Genomic DNA, 25,334 nt, shown 5'->3' with positions numbered 1-25,334 from the left:
AGACAGAGTAAATGTAGCTTCATGTATACTTTTTGATGTTTACAAAAAGTTGTTATACTTTAACTTTTCATCAACCTTAACATTTACGTTTTTTACCATTTACATGTTTTATCTGTTCAATATAAATGCTCTAAAATACACATCCAAATGTTTTTATGTAGTAGGTTATATTTCCCCTTACATAATTGTATTCTTGCATCTGTTGTGTTATTTATTGAATAATGAAGACAGTATAGGTAATGGAAGAAATTATGCATTTTGTCAAGCTGTGATGTCTGGTATGAGGAAAATATTCCAGCCTTACAAATCACTTCTTACCTTGCTCCCAACGTGAACTACTGTTTCATAGCCACGTAAATACAATCTTACGTCAAATATAAATCAAATCTTTTTTAAAAACACAACAAACCAATAACATTAAATTAAAGTAATGGTTGTTTTTTGTCAACTCATTCATCCAGGGTGTGAACTTTAAAACCTCTTCTAATGGACCTCTATCTCCCCTGTCCTCCTCCCCACAGACACACAGCCTCCAGAGACACTGCCTTACTCACTCCTTGCATGACTCACACACATTAGATTCATGAGCCCATATTTATTTCCTCCACTCGGAACCCATTAAGGCCTCCATTTAAGTCCAGAAGAAGCGGGTCCCTCCCACACACCATGCCCAGCTGCATTAATGGAGGCTGTAAATCCAGCGTTTCAGCCAGGTCAGGGGAAACAAGCTGTAATCTGAAGCTAGTGTTAGATAGCTAGATATTGTTCTGTTGAATCAGTCGGCCCCGTCCTCAGGCTGACACTAGAGCTGCTCTGAAGGCTTTGCCTGTGTGCTTTTGTGCCTCAGCCAGGAAGGAACTCAAAGAGATACTGCCTTCCTCAGCACTGGGCTACTCTGTGGGAGAGCATAGATACCTAGCCAATGAGGCACAATGGACAGCTGAGCACGGGTAGTGCCGGTGGCAGGGGGAAGAAATTATAATTGGTCAATCTGAATCGGCAGGTCTTGGGTGATTAAAGGTAGCCATTTTGTTGATTCTTCTGGTGAAAACTCAAAAAACATGTCCCATGGAGTTGAAAGTATTTTTGACAGAATAGAGCTCAGCAGGACGTGTCAACAGATTTAATAAGGCCTCCCAATCAACTTGGTTACTGCTAGGTACTTTATTCCTCCTTCCTCACTGTCACCATGCTCCCTCTTTGTTGGAGTGGTGAGGATACTGTCAAAAGCACAATTTGCATACAAAATAGATATTGAGAGCTTTTAAACAGGCAGTTTTCTGTTTGTATTCTGCTGTGGGCTCCAGGCATTGTCTTGTGTGTTGTTCCACTGTAGAGAAGACTGTGTGTGTGGAATAAGAAGCTACTGAGACAATTCACATTCAAGTCTGACATTTATGATATTCCATCCTCCACTGTAGATATGTCTCAGTTCTGACATAGGCTTGAGGATCGTTTTAGAAAACCAATGGAGAAAACTACAGAGTTGCGGTCTACGTGACTGATAATGATTGTTCTGAATATTGTGATAAAATATTGTCTATTTTAGTTTTTAGACCAGTTTTCAGCAATCCAAACATTGACTTACAGTAAGTCAGATGGGAAATAAAGAGGTTTATGATGTGGTACATTTTTGCTAACCTTGCTAAATGTGCTGGTTTTAAATAGAGAGGGCCAAACTTTGAAGTGCAGACTGAATGTATTTTTGAATAGTTATAAATAAATATGCCCAAACCTCTGCTCTATGATTTTGCACATTTGATTGAATCAGTAGGAACACGTAACTTATTTTCTTCATATTTTAGATCTTTATTTAAATGATACCAAATTAACCACCATCAGTCATTTCAGAAGTGAGCTTTATAATACCGGTAGTTAATTGGGTTTTCCTCTGGAAGTGTTGACCTGTGTTTGTTAATGATTTTGTATCATTTTTTCAAGTCAGACATTGACAGATTTAACTGATAGGCTACACAGCCCCCCCCCCACCCCCCACCCCCCCAGTGCCTCTGTCTGGTACAGACTTTGAGTAAAACACGGAAAAGTCTGATGTACACACCAGAAGACCTTGTTTGGGGTGTTTTCACCCCTATGTGGGGATGATGCTTTTAATAGCAGGCACCCTGAAGTCCCTATCCTGTCACCCCACATCTCCGAACACAAACACGTCACACACACACACCTTCCATAAACCTCTTAGGCTCAGCTTTTCTTTGTAAGTGGATGATGGAAATCAACTGACTGTAACTGAGAATCAAATAATGAAATTAAACACGCACACATTTAATGCTAATGGGGGAATACATTTGGTGGCAGTCTAGGGATATGGAAGTAAGTGTTTGTCGGTAGATAAGCACAGCAGACTGCCTTCTTTTCACTGCCTCCTCCCTCAGGGGCCAGCAAGCTCTACTTCAAATCACTGCTCTTAAAGCGCACTGCAAATCCATCCGCAAAGACTATTGTTCCATGTGACAGACAGCAGTGCCCTGCTGAAGGGCTCAAATTGTTACCCCTCTCTAACTGCACCAGAAATCAAAGCACAGAAAGGAACTAAAAAAAGATCACTCATATGTCTCTAACAGTCATGTCTGCATGAATATTTAGCTGTTTAAGTTGCATGCGTACTGTATTGTGTTTATTTTATGGTCTCATACTGAGTCAAACATTGTCTTTCTTTTGTCTTTGAGTTTTGATGGCCTGGAATGTAGATTAAATGCAAAGTACAATAATGAATCCTGGTTCTCAGATTGAGAAGCCCTATCTCCTACCACCTCTTTGAGTCTTCTTCTTCCTTGACCCTTCCCTCTCTCAGATAATCAGCAACATGGAGCCTCAGGTGACGAACGGCCCCAACGGCACCACGGCCAACGGGCCGTCTTGCAACAGCCGCAGCTGCCCTTCACCCATGCAGACTGGAGGCCCCACCGACGACAGCAAGACCAACCTCATCGTCAACTACCTGCCCCAGAACATGACCCAAGAGGAATTCCGCAGCCTGTTCGGCAGCATTGGAGAGATCGAGTCCTGCAAGCTGGTTCGCGACAAGATCACAGGTACGATGACACACACAGGCCATGGGAAGATTGGGGGAATGACACACAGAGGCAAGTGTAAAGAAGTGGGCCTGGTGGGCGAGATGTGGTGCAGGGTGGGATGGCATGGTGCCGGAGGCCTATGATCCCGGACAGGACTCCAGCTGGTTACCACAGAGCAGGAGGCTGGGGCTGGAGCTGTCTGGTGAGTGGCACAGAGGTGTTTTCCAGCTAGTCATGCCTCTAATCCCAGACCAGTGGCTGTGTGGGTGGCATAGCAGATGGAATGGGGGAGGCTGCTCTTAGATAATGTCAGATAATGGCTTTCATTTTAGATCCTACTTAGTGACACTTCTTCCTTGATAATCTCATTAAAAAGGGCCAGTGTTGAAGAGCAACATCCACTCTTGACAATGAGATGCAGCCGGGCTAGACTGTGGCTCAGGCTGGTGGAAGTACAGGGCCATCGTTTACAATAATGGGTCTGAACTGGCAGGAAGGTAATATGTAGTATATACAGGAATAGCACCTGGAAACCACACTACACTCATTTTTCATCTATTTTTCCCATATGTGTGATTCACAGTAGACAGGGAGACCTAATAGTTTATATTAGAGAGAGTAAAATGAGACATGATTAACAAACAGGAAGCTCTCACTGGCCTAAATGGGAAAGTGAGGCCATTTCTGTTAACGTTGAAAGTTATTTTCTACCGTACAAGGTCTCGTATGACTTAGGAAAACAAAATATGTTATAAATATTCCCCTCCTGCGGTGCATGTCTGTGTTGTGCTCCCATGGGTGCAATTTTATCGTTCAAACTTTTAGACTAACAAAGCGCTTCTCCCTCTCAGTAGAGGGAATGCCAGGAGGCTGCATGCAAACCAGTTGGCATCATTAACTGACTTAGCTAGGTTTCAGGGAGGACTATTTTTGAAGCACTAGGGCCCCTATCCACAAAGAGTCTCAAAGTAGGAGCGCTGATCAATGATTTGGATACGGGCCATTAGCCCTCTTGTGCATTTCCAAACATCCCCTTTTAGACATTTGACCAGAACACCATTAAAACACTACATTCTCAAGCACCACATACAGGACAATACTGCTTCTAGACCTCACCCTCCTGCCCTTTCAGTTGACTGTCAATTTTTCAAGTACAGAATGTGAAATTCCTTTACACGGCAGTTCAAAAGAAAGGAGGATGTCTTTGTGGACAAGGTGAGGTGAGCTACCTAAGCCTCAGCGCTGTAAGAGACAGGCTTCTCCTTTCTCCGGACCGGGTGCTGTCAGCTTTGATGAAGCAAGAGCGGCATGAGGTACCAGCCAGCCCAGCCACTCTGCGCTCGTCTGTCAGGCCCGCTGACTTCAGCTCAGTGAAGTGCCACCTCAGATTGTTTACCCTGCTCCCTACGCATTCCTGCTGTGCATGTAATACACCAGGGACCTGCAGGTTAATCTTTTATTGAAGGCAAACCTACATGCACATCGCTAGAGCCCAAATATGCCCTCACTGGCACATCACCCCCTCAACTTTCTCTCAGGCTAACGACCAAACTAGAGAGAGACATAAAGTGAGTTGTATTGAGTGGTAGTATGTTCCATCTTTCTCTGGGAAGGGAGAAGCTGTATGTAATTATTAAAGTGAAGGACAGGGTATGTTTGAGGAGTTGACAGAGGATTCTCCAACTATATCTTGTGTATATTTTTAAGACCACTATTAACATGAAAATCCTCAGTCAAAATGCATACATCTGCCTCTAATAAAATAAATAAACTTACAGCCTTGGAGAGAGTTGGTCATTTTCTTGTGGACCTTTTAATGGAATATATTAGGAACGTGTTAGTGATTCTGGCCATCAGCACACAGAGAAGGACTGATTAACAGGAAGCTCTCACTGGCCTAAATGACTGATCAGGCGCCGCCAAGGCAGAAATAGGTTCCTCGTCAGTTGCCCATTTTACTGGATAATTTTCTGCGCTGGCTGCATTTCTTTAGGAAAATGAATGCATGTGTATTCATAATGGCAGAAAATAAATGGCTTACATGCAGGAACAGGAATTGAATGTGCTTGTGATTTGGGTGCTGATAAGAGAGAAACTTTTTACATACTGAGACAATCATCTATTCATATTCTCCAGACAGTAAATGCTTACTGCACTGTAATACAAGACCCATCTTGTTCAAAGATTTTCTTCACGTTTTGGTTTTCCATTTGGTCCTATGGTGATAACACTGTCCTTTGTGTTATCCCCACTCTTTTGGGTGGCGCCATTTTGAGTCTGGCTGTGTCACGGCACACTATGTTAAGATACAGCGTATATCACAGTCTGTAAGGGTTGACCAAGGACAACAATGATCCCTGAACAAATCAATGCAGTCACCTTCCCTTAGTTTTACCACTATGGGTCAACTGATGCAAATGATTCTGACAATGCAACAAAACAAAAAGCAAATGTAGTGTATGAAATATTCATCCTACTTGATGTCTGCTATGGCATAGTAGGCCCCGAAACACATCGCTGTGCATCTGAGAGCAGAGAGCGTGTGGAACTTGTGTTTGAGACAGGCGTGTGTGGAATCTCTCCAATCCTCTGTGTGACACACAGCTAACTTATTGGTCTGACAGGGAGGAAATAAAAAATGCACTGTTTCACTCAGTTTACCCTCATCTCTTTGTTGATACTAAAATATATATTCAGATTGAGTACACAGTCAAATCCAATGCTGTTTTATTTACAGGCAATACATGGTTTGTATTGTTGGTTTGTTGCTGGAACTGTTTGTTTACCAAGCTCTGGCACAATCAAACCTTCCATAGTGATGAGCATCAGGAATTAATGGCTGCGTATCACAGAGAGGAACACAGTGTTTATTTTGTCCTCCTCCAGTTCACATGAATCTTACTGGTTCATATAACAATTAATATGATGCAAGCATGCATAAAATAGCTTCCTCCGTAGAACACTGATGAGAAAAACGGTGTGATATAAACAACTTAGCTAGTATGACTGTGAGGCTGGTAGCTCTTACATTGGGCCAAAGTGAAAGATAGAAAGCAGAAACTCTGCGCCACTTTAAACATACTAGCAAACTCCGTTATTGACGTATTTTCAAATCAGCTTCCGTTTGTTGAATCCAGAATATATTAATACACTGTAAGACAGAAATCATAGAAGGTTAGGGCTGGCACCATTACCGTATAACCGTGTAACCGATGGTAATGATGAAGACAGTCATGAAAATATAACAACCGTTTAAAAACAATTGGGGAGGATTGAAGAGCGGTTGAGTCCGTTTCTGCGATAACATGGACTCTTAACAAGGTGACGTAAGCAAGGTGTTGTAGCAAACGATGAATAGAATGGGCTTGGAACCTCTAACCCTGGCAATTTGACTGGTAAGCTCATGGGTACACTCGCAATGGTACCTGGTATTGTGACGCTAATCATTTCCATGGTAATGTATAATGTTCATTCAAATTATGTTAACTGATGTGGCAAATGCAATGGAATGTGTTTTTTGTAATGTCAGTAGAGTTGAATCAACAAATCACAGCACATATTGATGGGTACATTTTGTGACTGGCTGTGGCAGTCACCAAATTCTGTCAGCCGGTGATTGTCGAGCAAATAACTGCCAGTCTCACGGTAATTGACCGTAATTAACATCAACACATTTAGCATCTTCTGGCTTCTACACATAGCCTACAAGCCACTGACGCAGACCTTTGGAGCATCTACATTTGAAAAAGTCGAATAAATCCATGTGATATAGCCTACACCTTCACAATAAATCCATTATTTCTTTTAGACAGGTCTAAAGAAACATGATATGAAGAAAATGTAGTCTATTTCAGAAGAACAGAATAGCATACTCTGAGTTGTTAGTTGATTTAGCAGACAAGATTTGCTTAGCATTTTGTGGCATTATTTTATAGTATAAAGAATACAATTGAATAAAACAAAAGCTATTTTCTCCAAACAATTTGAGGGAGTGCGCACATGCAGCTAATCTGTGTTGAGCAGTGAACAAAGAAACAGGTACTCCTATATGCTTAATTTAGAGTTATTTATGTAACTTTAGTTGTGATACAAATGTCGGCTATATGTTTACATTTTTTATACATTCTAAGGCTGCATGATGCAACTCTAATGACGATTTGAAGAAAGTTGCATGAAAGGCATGAGCTCTGCTTTGTTTCTTGCACAGGCTGTACACACTTCATCAGTCTCTCATTCACAATTTGACAAGCACTTGATAATTCCTCGAAATTTCAGGCGGCATCCCCTTTGTGTGGCTGTAATGCCCTCTAAAAAAACATGCCTTTTGCGGCCAGTGGCCGTTGTGCCCTTGGGCTGAATATAATAACTATAATTCCCCTCTCCCTTCGTGCTGCTTGCTCCAAAGCACCTCTCACTCACATGGCTCTCCGTCACGTGATCGGGTCTTTCTCACAAGCTACAAGTGAAAACAGACACATCAAGGACACAACTGCACGTCCTTATCCAATTCCGAGCGCATATTGAAGATATTTCGTCAGCAAGATGAGTAGGCCTAATGAACAGCAAAAGCACTAGCCTGTGTCAATATACTATCCCCATAGAACAAAAGTTGACCTATTCTATTATGTGCGAAAAATAACTATTCCAAATATCGTCTGGGACAGTTGTGGGATGCGATAGATCCCAAATTAATACAACCACTAGCATCAAAAAACAGATCAGAACGTTGCGTTTAAAATTTTGATAAACTATTAGGCTATTTCTTCACATTAAAAGCACAGCAATGGTCACATGGCAGTAGGCTATAAGCACAAATGTTCCATTAGCGGGAAAACACCATTATCAAAAGTGACCGCAAATGTGATTATGCATGTAATGCTTTTAATATAAAGGTGCGTTTTTATGGTTAGAATTATCTTCCCCAAACTTCAAACTCATGCGCTGCGTATGTTTGCCAGTTAGGCTCTACACCCGTTGTAAAGCGGATTAATGTTCTTCATTTTAAGAAGTTATTTGGCCGCTTTAGTTGTGATACAAAACTTATAAAAATATAAAGGCCAACATGTATGGGCTAGGCTACATGAGGTGTGCGACTATGATTTGAAAAAGTCACAAAAAAAGGTATGCTTTGTTTCTTGCCTTACGCTGGGCACCATTCACAAGTGATAATATATAATTCACAAGTGATAGGCTAATATTGTCACCCATCAGACTATTCTTGATTTAATCTTGGCATAACATATACTAAATAATATATGTGTGAAATTTGTTTTGATTTAGAATGGACCATTATCATGCACCTGTCTCCAAATAGGGGCAGTTGGAAAAAATACATGTCATCTATGCACTTAAATGGGCTCCCGAAGAAAATAAATGTGTGAATGGAGGATGATTTTCCTGTGGCTCATTTTCATGCCAGCCAGGTATGCTATACTCATGTTGTAAAGAGAAGCAATGTGCTTAATATTAGGAAAGTTGAGAAATAAATATAGTAGGCCTAGCCTATAGAAAGCTGATGGGATCCTCCTCTTTTGAATAGAGGCCATCACTCTGTTTTCTCACACAATTGCATAGCCTATAGAAATGTTGCGCATCATGAGCTAATGGGCTCTCATGAAGTGTTTCATTAGATTTTAGATTACATTTGCGTTGAGGTCAGAGTGATTTAGAGGGACAATAGAGTGCTGAGTACCAGGCAGTTAACAAGTTTGGTAGGCTATTAATGACCATCAGCAGCATCAGAGCTTGGAGAAGCCTATTTACCTTGACGAAACGTGGAATTTGACTGCCTTCATGACTTGTGACCGCCAGTATGGTAATACGGTCAACATAACAGCCCTAGGTACACTTCCTGCTTTTACTTCCTGCTCCTTACTTTTAACATTGCTCTTATGGGTACACTTCCACTTATGCCATCATTGACTTCAATAGGGACGCCTACTTAATTAATTATATTTCTATAGCAGCACATGCAGTCAGGGGTGGAAAAAAGTAGAAAATGTAGAAAAAAAAGTAGAAAAGCGTGAATATAGCTGGCATTTGACAAAATGAACACTTATCTGGATCAATATCCACTCAGCTGCTTCCGGGCCTACCTGGCTGACAGAAAGCAGTGTGTCCCTTGGAACTCCAATTCCCCCCTAGCCGCTTTCAACAAATGTGTGCTGCATGGTTGCTGTTTTAAAGCTAATTTCCTGCAATTTATTGTTGCTATTTAATTTGTCCGTCGGGGCCGGTGTAGGACGATTCAATCTTAGTCCTGTATTGATGCTTTGCCTGTGGGGACGACGTCATCGATGCACAGATTGATGAAGCCAGTGACTGAGGTGGTGTACGGAACATATTCCAGTTTGTGCAAGCCAAACGTAGCTTAGCATCTGCTTCTTCTGACCACCTTTTTATTGACCGAGTCACTGGTGCTTCCTGCTTTAGTTTTTGCTTGTAAGCAGGAATCAGGAGGATAGAATTATGGTCAGATTTGCCAAATGGAGGGCGAGGGAGAGCTTTGTACACATCTCTGTGTGTGGAGTAAAGGTGGTCTAGAGTTTTTTTCCCTTTGGTTGCACATTTAACATGCTGGTAGAAATTAGGTAAAAACGGATATAAGTTTCCCTGTTTCCCCGTTCACTAGAAGCGCCGCCTCTGGATGAGCGTCTTCCTGTTTTCTTATGGCCGTAAACAGCTCATTGAGTGCGGTCTTAGTGCCAGCATCGGTTTGTGGTGGTAAATAGACAGCAATGAAGAATATAGATGAAAACTCTCTTGGTAAATAGTGTGGTCTACAGCTTATCATGAGATACTCGAGACTTCCTTAGATTTCGTGCACCAGCTGTTGTTTACAAATATACATAGACCACCACGCCTTGTCTTACCAGAGGCGGCTGTTCTATCCTGCCGAAAAAATTTAAACCCGCCAGCTGTATGTTATTCATGTCGTCGTTCAGCCACGACTCGGTGAAACATAAGATATTACAGACCTCCGGTGCAAGGCTCCTCACACGCAGCAAACCCTGAGAACACATCACCTTCACTGGCTTCCTGTCAAATTCCGCATCACCTACAAGATCCTACTGCTCACCTACAAGGCCCTCCATGGCCTCACCCCCTCATACTTTTCTGACCTCCTCCACACACACCCCCTCCCGCTGTCTCCATTCCTCTGGCTCTGGACTACTCACCATCCCCAAAACAAACTGTGCACCATGGGGGACCGGGCATTCAGCGGTGCTGCCCCCAAACTCTGGAACTCTCTCCCCCTAGCATCCCCCAAACTCTGGAACTCTCTCCCCCTAGCATCCCCCAAACTCTGGAACTCTCTCCCCCTAGCATCCCCAAACTCTGGAACTCTCTCCCCCTAGCATCCCCCAAACCCTGGAACTGAACTCTCTCCCCCTAGCATCCTCCAAACTCTGGAACCCTCTCCCCCTAGCATCCCCCAAACTCTGGAACTCTCTCCCCCTAGCATCCTCCAAACTCTGAAACTTTCTCCCCCTAGCATCCTCCAAACTCTGAAACTTTCTCCCCCTAGCATCCCCCAAACCCTGGAACTCTCTCCCCCTAGCATCCCCCAAACTCTGGAACTCTCTCCCCCTAGCATCCCACAAACTCTGGAACTCTGTCACGTCCTGACCATAGTAAGTGGTTATTTTCTATGGTAGAGTAGGTCAGGGCATGACAGGGGGTGTTTGTCTATGTTTTGTATTTCTATGTTCAGTTTCTAGTTTTGTATTTCTATGTTGGTTTTGTTTGGTATGATCTCCAATTAGAGGCAGCTGGTCGTCGTTGTCTCTAATTGGAGGTCCTATTTAAGTTGATGTTTGTCCCACCTGTTTTTGTGGGTGATTATATTTTGAGTAGTGTGTTCTCTCTGCGTCACAGTTAGTTCAAGTATTTAGTGTATTGCATTACATTTCACGAATAAATAAAGATGTGGAACTACAAACACGCTTCATTTTGGTCCGATCCTTCTGACAGCCGTGACACTCTCTCCCCCTAGCATCCCACAAACTCTGGAACTCTCTCCCCCTAGCATCCCCCAAGTTCTGTAACTCTCTCCCACTAGCGTCCCAGCATCCTGCAACTCTGACTCTATTGCACCTTCAAAAACAATATCAAATCCCACCTCTTCAGTCTGGCTTTCCCCTCAACTAAACGTCCCTGTTACTCAGCCCTAGCTAAGCTAAGTAGCTTTTATTATTTTATTGTTTTATTCTTGTTTTTGTTTTTACTCTTTGCTGTACACTGTCCTTGGGTTTTTTGAAAGGCGCTTTACATTTAACATTTTAGTAATTTAGCAGACGCTCTTATCCAGAGCGACTTATAGTTAGTAGATTCATCTTAAGATAGCTAGGTTGGACAACCACATATCACAAGCATAGAAAGTACATTTTCCCTCAATAACTTAGCTATCAGTAGAGTCAGAACTGGGGGAGGGGGGTGGGTGTCAAGTGCATGAGCTGGTAAAATTATTATTATATTATCATCTGACATCTTCCCTAAAGCCAGGTATTGCAGACTAGACAGGCCCATAAGTGCAGACACCAGCAGGAAGTTTTAGCGTTCCAGGCCTAATAACACCCTTGCTCTCTCCTCCGTTCTCCCCCCACTCTCTGTGCTCTTTGAGTGGCCCATACCTGGGAAAGAGAGTGGGCCAGTCAGCCAGTCCCCTGTGGGCCTCAGATCTGGAGGGCCTGAGGGCCAGGCTGGCTCATCACTGGTCTCCTCCCTCTATGCAGGACTCCCCCGGCTCTGGCTGCTGCTGTCACTGTTGTCATATCCAGGCCTGACGTCACGGAGCTGGGGTGTCCCAGATTCTCTCCTGCTACGCTGCTATCATCCCAGACATCCCACACATTTCAGGCTTCCATCCAACTCACCTCAGGCAGCAGCCACCGATGGGGAGCAGGGACTCGGGGTGGGTGGGAGACTCCTGCATATTACAGTTGCTGCTACCTTGCCAACCCCAGAGAACAGACATCTGAGTGGAGCCAGTGTATGTGTGCTACCGTTTATGTGGTCAGCATTTTAGTCATACTAATGTAAGCACATAAAGCAACAGTAAGGCTGTATTAGCATTTGAATGCCATTATAGTCAAAGGTTTGAATATATTATGACCTAATATTTGTAAATTGTACAGTGTTGTACTGTTGCTATAAGCTAATAGAGAAAAACAGTAAAACATATCCAAAAAGGCAATGGTAAATAGTGGCATACAAAATGTGCTTAATAGCCCTGAGTCCACGTTTGCTATAATTAAATTACTTTTGCTATTTACGGCCAGTCAGAATGAACTGAGCCTCTGTCAGCTTTTCTTATTAAAAGCACTTACTGCAGCAACCAGTAAGTGGTTTATGTAGATTCAAAGTATGAATTGTGAATGTATATTCAATCATATCATAATTCTGCACATTAGGTCATTTAACTTAGGAGATTAGCAAACGAAAGTTGTTGTACTCTCTCCTCCCATCTAAAAACATAATACTGAACTGGGAACTTCTATAAGTTTGTAAAAGTGCATATTTTATCATCTGCATTTTAGTTGGTGACTTCTCCCACAAATATTTTGAAAGGTGCTGGTCCGTCAGAAATAGCACCATCCCAAGTTGCTACTGCAGCGAGGGTAAATTGTTAAGGAACCAACACAATGATACACATCTGTTTTGACAAACGGAAAGGTTCTTTGTTCCGCCATATCTTAAATGTAGCTAAATTTAAGACTGACCAAACCAATTTGCCTGTTTCTACCTTAGGAACCTGGTGCTATCAAAGTATGTTATCGTCAGCTGTTCATAGCACTGTCATCCTGTGCACAGTGCACTTTTCCCCTCTCATCCCTTGGCATCTTATATGTCAGACTGAAGCCATGTTCACTGACAGGGAGGGAGTGGAACTCAGGGACAGACCACGGGGACTTAGAAAGAAGAGGTCAGGTTAGGATATAATAATGTCTGTCATATTAATACAGAACATCACAATGTTGTCTTAGCCATTGTGAAATATTAAGGACAGGATATGCATGTTTATTTTGATTAAGGGCACAATCACAGAAGGATATTGTTTGCTGCTAGGTTGGATCCTATATTGTGGACAGTCATGCATGTCAATAAATGGAATGGAATGTACTGTTAGTATCTAGAGGGTAAGGTCATACAAAACAAAAGAAGACCATAAGTGCATGAAAGCAGTGACACAGGAGGCCCCAGTAGGCAACTCTGTGTGTGTGTGTGTGTGTGTGTGTGTGTGTGTGTGTGTGTGTGTGTGTGTGTGTGTGTGTGTGTGTGTGTGTGTGTGTGTGTGTGTGTGTGTGTGTGTGTGTGTGTGTGTGTGTGTGTGTGTGTGTGTGTGTGTGTGTGTGTGTGTGTGTGGAGGGGGGGGGCACTATAAGTCACCACGTGGGGAGAGTCAGGACACCTGCTGGAAAAACACCCAGTTTCTCATCTCACACATTCGGCAGCCTGCTGCTCTTCATGAAACAAATAATGGCTTAGTCATACTGTAGCACCACCAAGAGGAGCCACTCACTGGAAATAGCAGTGATTTGCCAAGGAAAAACATTTGGTACACTTGTACCTATTTCCCTCTTGTATTTATTTTTGACTGTACAGGGAGCGGTGAAGACCTGGTGAGGTGGTCTCAATTACCCCGGCCCTCTCTCTCGTTAGTAGTGATTTGAGCTATAATGGGACAGCTGTTATGAAGCATTATGGCACTACTGTGGTAATGTCACAACTAATGAGCTCAATTACCCCCACGCTCGCCCGCTACGAATCAACGCACCACTCTGGATCACCAAGAGGGGGGTCCACTATGTCACACACAACTACTAGCCCTGTGCTTTCAGCTCGACTCATCCTAATGAAGGAGCTGGGCACGATCCCACCACTGACATTACTAAGCTGTTTATTTATGAAAAATATCCCTTTAATGGATGTTAAGCATTGTCTTTGTACATGTTGTTCAAACGCCTCCAGATTTGAGGATGGATGGAAATGCCGTGGTTAGGAACGGAAAGTCAAGGAAAATGAAGATCTTTCATCATTAAAAACTCATTATAAGAGCAATGCATCATTTCAGTTTGCAGATTTAATTGACAGTTAAAATATATATACATTAATGTGTCCATTAGACTAATTAAACGGCATAGGGATCATTTTCGGTTTACTCCTCCATTAAAGGGTATTTATTATGCTATCTTAATGGGTTCTTTCAGCTTCCTGAGATGCATTTTTTTTCAACTGTTTGTCTATAATATCCTTAATGGCGTTTGTACAATCCTTCAAAATGGCACTCAGCCTTTCTAGTAACACATTGATCTAGATTCCTAAATATCTCACACAGTAAACAACCAGAAAATATGCCTTTGTATAAAGATATAAAACATTTAAGGCTTGTGCTAAAATACCTGTGAATATCTTGTTGTGTACTGCTATTTAGTGATCTTAGAGTAGTAGCTTTGCTGTGTTGTGTAGAACTGTGTTAAGGCATGCTGTATGCTATGCTGCGCCGTGCTTGGCTGATCTGTGCTGTTCTGTACCGTGCTGTGCTGTGCTAGACCTGCGTGTTTATTTCAGGCAGGCAGCATGCTGGGTTGAATCTGCTGGGCTGCGTGCGTGCGGAGCGAGCCGTTGTTGTAACAGGCCTAGATGAGTTTGCCTGCATATGTTGGCCCACAGTCAGAACACCGCCGCTTTCTGACCTTGTCAGGGTGTGTGTGTGAGGCTTGTGTGTACATTCTCTTCATTGCATAACTTTGAGCAGTGTATTCTCTTCCCGCAGCTCATAGTTTGCTCCGATAATTTCAAAATGTTCTTAACTTGTATGTACAGTATGCATACAGTATGAGTGTGTTTGTCTGTGCGTTGGCGTTGTCTCCGGAAGGCAGCCAGCCCATGGCCGCCTGCTGTGGTCTGCTCTCTTACTGGTGGGTGGAATCCCCTCTTGGAGCTGCCTCGTGCTGAAAGCAGCTGCCTCGCCCCATCTCTCCACTCACCTGGGGAGTGGTGCCAGGCAGTTGGGGGTGCGGACACATCCCAATCTCCCCTCCAGCCTTGCCCTCCAGCCTTGCCAAGACACAGTGACTGGTGCAAACTCCCAAAGACACACTGGACTGTGGACTCCACCAGAAACGGAGGGAAAGTGTACATACAGTACATACAGTACATGTGTACACACAAAATATGTACGCACACACTGTGGGACTGTATCATTAACCACAACCCAGCACATCCAGGCAGCTCTGCATGAGTGCGCTTTGGAAGCACACTTCATTTCTGCTAACCCTTTGTAAGCTACGCTTGTCGAGCCTTAAATTCTCCTTGTGAAGCAGTGGAAGGGGGAGGAGGAAGGTGGCAGGGAGTGGGGAGCCGCTCAGCAGTTGGCTGTGTTGGCTAATTATTGCCAACCCACATTGAGGAGTATGAGAAGAGAAGTCTTTGCAAAAGGCACTTTGATATTGAACACATATCCACAGGCCCGCAGATGTATTGGCGTTAACGGCGTAGTTCTATTTTAGTGTCCTAACTTTCCGAAGGGTGCTGTCAGATCAGTGTCAGCGAGATGAGCGGGAAAAATTGCTGTGAACCAATGAGATTCTCTCCAGGACACAAGGTTTTTAATAAACAATGGGGAAATGATAATCCAGGGTAATCCACTGAAAGTGAGAGAGAAGCATCGTGTTTCATGTGAGGAGTACAGCTCCATTTTGTCCCTAAGCTGCAGCCTGCCTGCCTATTTATTTGGTGCTAGAGCAGCGCTGTTCTACATTTGTGATTCACTTTGTCTATCCACTGTGGACTTACTGTTGTCTGTTTCTTTTAATGGCTATAAGTGCGATGTTCCACTTGGACTTGCCAGACACTTGTGTGGCAATTTTTTTGTAACTATCACACAGCTACAACGGCTCTGGGCATCTGTTGAAAGTCAACTGGCTCATGAAAGCAAGCAATGCCTGAAAGAAATATCTAGAGATGTCAGGCAAATATTGAGTCAAAGAAAATATGGTATTAATGACACTATTGTATCTGTACCAATTTAATACATACTGGGTAGAATTCTGTATTGTAAAAATGCTCTTCTTTCTTGTTTTACAGGGCAGAGTCTAGGCTATGGGTTTGTTAACTACATCGACCCAAAGGATGCAGAGAAAGCCATCAACACATTAAACGGACTCCGACTTCAAACCAAAACTATTAAGGTAAGTCTGATTGGAAAACACCTTCTGTACACTGAATATCAATTCACCCAGCGTTCATGTGATAAGGACTGCACTGCTTCAGTTCCCATGTAGATTGTAGGAATTCTGGGTAGTGACTGAGGCGATTCAGACTAATTTGCATACATGCAGAGAGAGAGAGAGAATATAAATGAAAGAGTGGCTGAATCAAAGAGTCAGGAGCATTAAAAGCCGTGAGGTATAACTGATATGCTAATTAATTTATAAACGTCAAAATGTGAAGGTGAAATTAGAAAGGTTTTCAGACAGAGTAAGGAAAACACATTTATTAAATGCTGCCCAAAGTTAAATAGAGGACTCAAATTTATATTACATTGGTCGGGACGTCAAATAAAGATGAAGGGTAAATGGAGAGAGTATAATTTAATTAGTAGTATGGTTTTATTAGTGTACTCAACATCCATTTTATATAGTAGGCCTACTTTATCTCTACTTGTTGAGCAGAAAAACTGTATTCTCTCATATAGCTCCGTTATGCTGTTCGCTTTAAGCCATACTGTAATCTGCTCTGCTACCATAATCCAAACCCTCTCAGTAACATATTTCTAAATCTAATCAGATCGGATTACCCTGCCGAGCTGAATGGGAAAAGCCCATACAGAATCCCCAATCCCTCGACAGCCTTGAACATGATAGGTCAACATTGTGAAGGGAAGCAGCCACACCAGATCAACACAGCCCGGCCTGTTTTCAATCCAGCACAGTGCTTTGCGAGGCAAGGTCATGGGGAGACAGCCAACCAGAGCTGTGTGTGTGTGTGTATGTGCCTGCGCACATCCGTGTGCGTGTCAGTGTGACGCAGTCAGCATGACCCACAGTTATTCCAGCGCAGGTCTCACCCACTGAGCGTAGCTGACAGGAGTTAGGATGAGTCACAGGGTCTGTGTGTAGCGTCCCTCTGCCACTCTCCCTCACTAATGAACTCTGCTGAGATGGGGCACCAGAGGGCCAAGCTAGCACCCAGGCTCCCTACCCACGCTACTGTACCAGTGACGCTCCCCAGTCCTCCCCAGTCCCCATACACCAGTCATGTTTTTAGGAAGCCAGCTAACTTAGGAATCACACGCATGCCATGGCCAGTCCCCTTGGGCTAGAGAGAAGAGCCTTCTGCCTATTTTCTTGATGACACTGTCAAAAACCATAACATATTCAGAGCTAAACATAAGCACACGCACCCTCACGCTCTCATCCCATCTCCCGCCCTAGCACAGCCTCTTTCCTCCCACAGCTTGTGTAATAAAGCAGGAGCAATCTTCCGTGTCTATCATACTGGAGCAGTCACACAGTCCAAAGAGCAAGCACACCAGTAAGTGACGTCCGCTTCCGCCACACGCACAGCGCTCTTCCCCCTCTTGCTCTCTTTCTCTCACACACACAGCGTTCCACATCGTACAGCTCCCTCTGTCTGTCTCTGTCCATCTTATCCAGTCAGACGGAGCAGCATCTAGACTTCACCCTGGCTCTCAGTTATAGCAACAGAGTCCCTTTCTGCATGAGAGAGTAAGGCCAGGCCTTTTTATTCTTGCCACTGCGAAACCCATTATTTTGACTGTGCTACCTATATCAATAAGCATTTTCTGAGTAGCACTGAAGAAAAAGGCCAATTTTACAACTTCTAGTAAGTGTGTTCAAGGTCATTATCTTCTTGAAATATCCATTCAGTGCTACGGGCCTTTCTTTCTGCACCAGAGGTTATCTTAAGCTGCCATGAAAATGAAGACAGACGCCCTAATAGCAGCAGACAGCTCTGTCTTGCAGCCCAGTGTGAGGCTCTCTGGTGGGGGAGAAGAGAGAGCTGCTTGTGGTGCCACTGAACTACAGTTGATACGCCGATGTGCAGAGGAAACATTTTGAGCCCTCTTTAAAGAAGACAGTTAAAGAGCTCAGTGTCTTTGATATGACTTTCCAGTTTCACACAAGGCTTCAACTGATGAAACGTGTTATTGATGTAGTATAATACTGTAGTTAACATGTAGGCTCTCGTGGTAGTGTACAGTAAGCCATCGCTTCCTAGTCCCTGCACACTTCTCCCTTCTGTTACCCTCGTAACACTTGCTCACAGTACTGCCTCACTGTAGGGTGAAGACAAAGAGGAGAAGCTCAGTTCGTCACAGAGTTTCACACACTCGGGTGGTGTCTTTCTGCAGTCTTTTTCTGTCTTTTAAAACATGTGGTTTCCTCCTCCATGACACCTCAGAGTTTCTCAGCACATCTCTGGTGCTGCTACCCTGTGGAGGTGTGAGAGGAAGGAGCCCGCTGGAGGTGAGAAGAGCAGGGCTACACACTGGGAAAGAACACACACACACACAAACACGCTCGTCAAACTCCAACACACACTCCACTCTCACACACACAAGTACTCTTACAGCCAGTGAAGGTGTTGATGGATCTGGGGCTGGCTGACAGGGAGCGAAGGAAATAAAGGGATAGATTAGAAGCAAAAGGGAAAGAAGGAAAAAAATGGGAGAAGGAAAGACAGTTTGAAAGGAAAGACGGGCAAAGGGGAAGCGAACTGCTGTGATCCGATTATTTTGCCTTCAGAGTTAAACTGGATATCCTGTGATTATGCCGAGATGTTTTGCATATCCATCATATTTTAACAGTGTTTGATGGCTAATGCCTCTAAATGTCAAACCTAATGAAAACCCTGGATAGAAAAGCTCCCCCAGTCAGCAATGATAATCGGATTAACATTTTGAAAGAGTAAAACCAGATCGCAATCGAGAAATTAGAACAGCATTCGACAAAGCACAGGGACTTTTTCAGGAGAGAGCTAAGATGGCACAAGTTAAACATCAAGGTCTTGCATAACTCCTTAAAATACTAGCTTCCAATGTAGTGTATATATACAGCTTATATGGCCTTTGAAAATAAAAGTTAACAAAATTATAGCTTCTGAATGAGACAGGTAGGTGAGTGTGTGCTGTGACCCAGAGAGATGACAGACAAGCTTCGACATCTGTGTAAGAGCGGGAGTGTGACGGACTGTGTGACTGTGTGAGAGAGAGGCGCTGTCCAAGGTGCTGGTAAGTGTGGCACACTGAAGAGAGGGTGTTGCAAAGCTGTGGAGGGATCTGTCAAAGGCACCCACCTCGAGTCAGCACAAGCCATCCCCATTCAAACCCCCCTTACCAAACTAGGATTGCCAAACCACCTCTTTTTGTCTCTCGCCCTCTTTCTCTCCCTCTCTCGCACTCTTTCACTCTCATCGCACTCTCTCTCTCACACCCTCATGCACAGGCTGTAAACACACTTTCTCTCCCGTTCACACACACACACACACACACACACACACGCACACACACACACACACACACACACACACACACACACCTAATGTATGCGTGAGTGCATTTGTTTTTATGTCAGCATTAACAAGATAGCGACAGATATATTTATGTCCAATACTTCCATATTAATGATAGGGAGGAGGGCTGATGGGGGGTGAGGGTTCATGTGTGAGCCTTTCGCTACAGTACACAAATAAAATGTAAAACGACAAATGAAACAGAAGATAAATTGGCGCCTACCTACCTTTCCTCACACCTCTCCTGCGTGGGGTCTGCAAGGCTAATGTGTAAATGGATTTTAGATGAAAACTAATGTGCTAATTCAAACAAGCTCAGTCAGGTGAAGCCCTGTGATTCAAATCATTAAAAACAAGTTACATAGACATCTCTGCCAATGCCATGGACAAAATACAATCCAATGCTGTAGGCTCAAATGTTCTCATAGAAGTAAACCTAAAGCTATGCTACACTCATGTCCATCATCTCTTATATCTAATACCCATCTCTACCCCATTCCCCCTTTCTCCTCATGTCCATCATCTCTTATATCTAATATCCATCTCTACCCCATTCCCCCTTTCTCCTCATGTCCATCATCTCTTATATCTAATATCCATCTCTACCCCATTCCCCCTTTCTCATCATGTCCATCATCTCTTATATCTAATATCCATCTCTACCCCATTCCCCCTTTCTCCTCATGTCCATCATCTCTTATATCTAATACCCATCTCTACCCCATTCCCCCTTTCTCCTCATGTCCATCATCTCTTATATCTAATATCCATCTCTACCCCATTCCCCCTTTCTCCTCATGTCCATCATCTCTTATATCTAATATCCATCTCTACCCCATTCCCCCTTTCTCCTCATGTCCATCATCTCTTATATCTAATATCCATCTCTACCCCATTCCCCCTTTCTCCTCATGTCCATCATCTCTTATATCTAATATCCATCTCTACCCCATTCCCCCTTTCTCCTCATGTCCATCATCTCTTATATCTAATATCCATCTCTACCCCATTCCCCCTTTCTCCTCATGTCCATCATCTCTTATATCTAATATCCATCTCTACCCCATTCCCCCTTTCTCATCATGTCCATCATCTCTTATATCTAATACCCATCTCTACCCCATTCCCCCTTTCTCCTCATGTCCATCATCTCTTATATCTAATATCCATCTCTACCCCATTCCCCCTTTCTCCTCATGTCCATCATCTCTTATATCTAATATCCATCTCTACCCCATTCCCCCTTTCTCCTCATGTCCATCATCTCTTATATCTAATATCCATCTCTACCCCATTCCCCCTTTCTCCTCATGTCCATCATCTCTTATATCTAATACCCATCTCTACCCCATTCCCCCTTTCTCCTCATGTCCATCATCTCTTATATCTAATACCCATCTCTACCCCATTCCCCCTTTCTCCTCATGTCCATCATCTCTTATATCTAATATCCATCTCTACCCCATTCCCCCTTTCTCCTCATGTCCATCATCTCTTATATCTAATATCCATCTCTACCCCATTCCCCCTTTCTCCTCATGTCCATCATCTCTTATATCTAATATCCATCTCTACCCCATTCCCCCTTTCTCCTCATGTCCATCATCTCTTATATCTAATACCCATCTCTACCCCATTCTCCCTTTCTCCTCATGTCCATCATCTCTTATATCTAATACCCATCTCTACCCCATTCCCCCTTTCTCCTCATGTCCATCATCTCTTATATCTAATATCCATCTCTACCCCATTCTCCCTTTCTCCTCATGTCCATCATCTCTTATATCTAATACCCATCTCTACCCCATTCTCCCTTTCTCCTCAGGTGTCATATGCACGACCCAGCTCAGCCTCCATTCGAGACGCTAACCTGTATGTGAGTGGTCTGCCCAAGACCCTGACTCAGAAGGACCTGGAGCAGCTCTTCTCCCAGTATGGACGCATCATCACCTCCCGCATCCTGGTGGACCAGGTCACAGGTATCCATGGGTCGCCTTTTCATTTATATACACACATGCACATACGCACGCACCCACCCACAGAAACCGACTCCCTAGCCAGCACAGCACACATGCATTGGTCTAAACACACAAAAATGCGCGCACACACATACATAAAAACACAAACGTATGTTCATCTGAGTTAATACACTCTACTCACAACCCGAGCGCAGGCACATAACTAGATTAAACCATTGTCATGATGCAGAATCATGCAGCATGACTTCCATTGCACAGCTCTTAGATCCATTTCAGAGGTTTTGTCTGCCTGCGGCAGGCTCCAGTGTTATGTGTAATGTGTACTGATGAAGCAGAATGAGTGCAGCACATTGTAAGCCACACTCATTTGCCTAAGCAGAATAAATCAGCCCTGGTACTGGGGCATAGCATAGCAGAGCAGGATCAAGTTGAGAGCATGCCGGTTTATTTGCAACTACTGTATGCTTCCACAAGACCTGTTCCACACAGCCCTCTGGGATCACAAACAACAACACGCTAAGTCAAGGCTGTGAAAAACACATCTGTTCATAAAACAACAGTACTAGCTAGCCAGCTTGATATTCTCCTACCCCATAGAGTCTAATCCTCTAGATGGCGATATATGGAATAAGCTAACATATAGAATTGTTTCAATAAGATTGTCTTAAGATGGACTATTTAGCTATTTGATTAGGGAATTTTAGGACCCCTGTAGGGCTAAAACAATATATGTAAAGAAAATATTTGATGGAACATTGGCCATAATGCAGTTAGCCTTCGTAGAGCAAAACGGATGACACTTTCATGTTTGGGAGAATCTCAGCTTTCAGAACTGGGTCCAAATCGTTTCTGGCTCAAACCGTTTCCGGGATGTCTCCTGGTCTCATAAACACTGTTGTAGTTCAGGTGCCTTCCACCGCAGAGCATAATGGCCGACACTGGCGGATGCAGCTGATTGAGACACAGCACATGCAAAAACCCAGAAGTCTCTAGCTTAAACTCAGTGATTTTGATTAATAAAAGCGATCTAATTATAATTCTAATTAGACTCCAGTTTTTTTTTTTTTATCTAGTCACAAACCACCGTCATAAATAAATCAACCTCGGCATAGCCTAAATTGTCATGGAATAGAATGTCTGACACATTCTGCATCTCAATAATTCATGTTATTACCATGCTTGCGCACAGTTTCAGTCTTAAGAAGCAGAACAGTTTCCCAAGCAGGTTCTTCACAAGCCCAGTTCTCATCCTGCTGATCTGCCAATAGTCTCTTCTGCTTGTCCATTGTTTCCCAACCACACTCTTGAAGGGAACAGTAGGCAGGATCATAACCTTACATGTCTCACAGTGCCAGAACCACTCCACAGAGAGACAGGCAAAGCTTCTGCCTCCTCTATCTCTCCTTTACTCTATTCTCCTCTCTCTTTCCCCCTCTCTCTCTCTCACACACAGTGTCTGGCCCAGCAGCACATGCAGGCCCAGCCCAGAAATGCCTCCCCTGAGGCAGGGGGATCCGCTGGAAGAATTTTAATGACTAATTAAATTTTAGTTGCTGGTGATTAAGAAACAAGGAGGATTTTAGAGGACCCCGAGAGCTCAGCGCTGGCACATCTTCCCAATTCACAAGTACCGCCATAAAGAGGAATGGACCGCAAATTAAAACTCTCCTGCTACTCGCACAAGTGTAACTGTGGGTGAGAGAGACAGAGGGGAAGAGAGAAAGAGAAAGTTTAAAAGCTTTGCCTTTGTGCTTGACTTTTTAGTGGTTAACCATTAACATGTACAGTATAGGACAGTTAATCATGTGATTTCAACATCATTACACACACAAATATCCAATATCATGAACAAATTGTCATATTCCAAATCAGAATTTCACTCCATATGTTCAGTTTCAGACATGTCTATTCTGAAAATAGATGCCAAGCACCCATGACTGTGGTTCAGAGTGAGCCACAAGCTCCAAAGCCCAATCTACGAATAAGTTTGGTATAAACAAATGTACTAAAACCCACTGAAGGGGAGATTTAGTTCATTTTCACAGACCTTAATCAACCTGATGCAAATTGCAGTCAGTCTCCTGCTCAGTATCGTCCAGAAATAACTTTGTTGAGTCACAGTTTCCATCGTTCATAGAGTCATTGAAGACAATGTTCTGTTACAAATAGTCCAAGTATTTCTGACTGAACTCACATTGACTTAACAATAAGTCCGGAATGGGGAGTTCTGTTATTACAGGGCCTTAGCGCACATGAGTGGCAATGTCCTGATCATGAAGATTCTTCTCTCCAACACAATCAGAACATCACACACGAGCCCTTTGGCTCAACCTCTCTGATGCAGGCTTGGCAGTCATTGCGTAACACATCAATCATGTAACCAAAGTGTTTTATCAATATTAGTATCTTTCTCTTCTCTCCCTCTCTTTCTATTGATCCCTGCAGAATGGATATATATATATATATATATATATATATATATCCAATCTTCTCTCTATTGGAAGAAATATTGTGGAGCAGCAGTTTTATACCGCATCACTCTCACTAACCTTTAGGGAATGTTGTCAGATCATGATCTTCAATACGAACAGCTGGTTTAAGCTAACATCAATGTGAAGGAAATATAATATGGAGAGGCTTTGATCAATAGTTAAATATTCTGAACATCTCTGCAGGGCCCAGGCACACAGCAGTCAGTCAATACACGTCTCATCAATGAGAGCAAATACAATTGAGCCGGAGAGCTTGCTTTTACCAGTTAAACTCTTAAGTGGAAAAATGCCTGTTTCTCTTATGTTACGGAGGGTTGTTGTCTACCCCTAGTCACACAGACTACTATTGATCATATATTATTAGTATATATTACAATAATGAGCATGCAGAACATTTCATATGCACTACACACATACAGTACCAGTCAAAAGTTTGGACACACCTACTCATTCAAGGGTTTTTCTTTATTTGTACTATTTTCTACATTGTAGAATAATAGTGAAGACATCAAAACTATGAAATAGCACATATGGAATCATGTAGTTACCAAACTAGTGTTAAAACACATCAAAATATATTTTAGATTCTTCAAAGTAGGCACCCTTTGCCTTGATGACAGCTTTGCACACTCTTGGCATTCTCTCAACCAGCTTCACCTGGAATGCTTTTCCAATGGTCTTGAAGGAGTTCCCACATATGCTGAGCACTTGTTGGCTGCTTTTCCTTCACTCTGCGGTCCAACTCATCCCAAACCATTTCAATTCGGTTGAGGTCGGGGGATTGTGGAGGCCAGGTCATCTGATGCAACACTCCATCACTCTCCTTCTTGGTCAAATAGCCCTTACTCAGCCTGGAGGTGTGTTGGGTCAAACCAGATGGGATGGCGTATTGCTGCAGAATGCTGTGGTAGCCATGCTGGTTAAGTGTGCCTTCAATTAAAAATAAATCACTGACAGAGTCAGCAGCAAAGCACCCCCGCACAATCATACCTCCTCCATGCTTAACGGTGGGAACCACACATGCGGAGATCATCCGTTCACCTGCTCTGTGTCTCACAAAGACACAGCGGTTGGAACCAAAAATCTCAAATTTGGACTCATCAGACCAAAGGACAGATTTCCACCGGTCTAATGTCCATTGCTCGTGTTTCTTGGCCCAAGCAAGTGTCTTCTTCTTATTGGTGTCCTTTAGTAGTGGTTTTTTTGCAGCAATTTGGCCATGATGGCCTGATTAACGCAGTTTCCTCTGAATAGTTGATGTTGAGATGTGTCTGTTACTTGGATTCTCT

The 25,334-nt window shown here is 43.3% G+C and overlaps 1 protein-coding gene across 7 annotated transcripts in view; it reads left to right on the top strand.

The window, feature by feature from the left end:
* Positions 1-25,334, top strand: part of LOC115192502 (ELAV-like protein 4) — a 92,694-nt gene that overhangs the window by 34,539 nt on the left and 32,821 nt on the right. For all 7 annotated transcript variants that reach the window (XM_029751093.1, XM_029751092.1, XM_029751091.1 and 4 more), the window contains 3 exons: positions 2,813-3,053; positions 16,125-16,228; positions 21,400-21,553. In XM_029751093.1, coding sequence (XP_029606953.1) covers positions 2,813-3,053; positions 16,125-16,228; positions 21,400-21,553 — 499 coding nt within the window. The remainder of the gene's footprint in view (positions 1-2,812; positions 3,054-16,124; positions 16,229-21,399; positions 21,554-25,334) is intronic.

This window comes from Salmo trutta, chromosome 4 (genome assembly GCF_901001165.1).
Source record: "Salmo trutta chromosome 4, fSalTru1.1, whole genome shotgun sequence".
Lineage (NCBI taxonomy): Eukaryota > Metazoa > Chordata > Actinopteri > Salmoniformes > Salmonidae > Salmo > Salmo trutta.
This window is presented reverse-complemented; position numbering and strand designations above follow the sequence as displayed.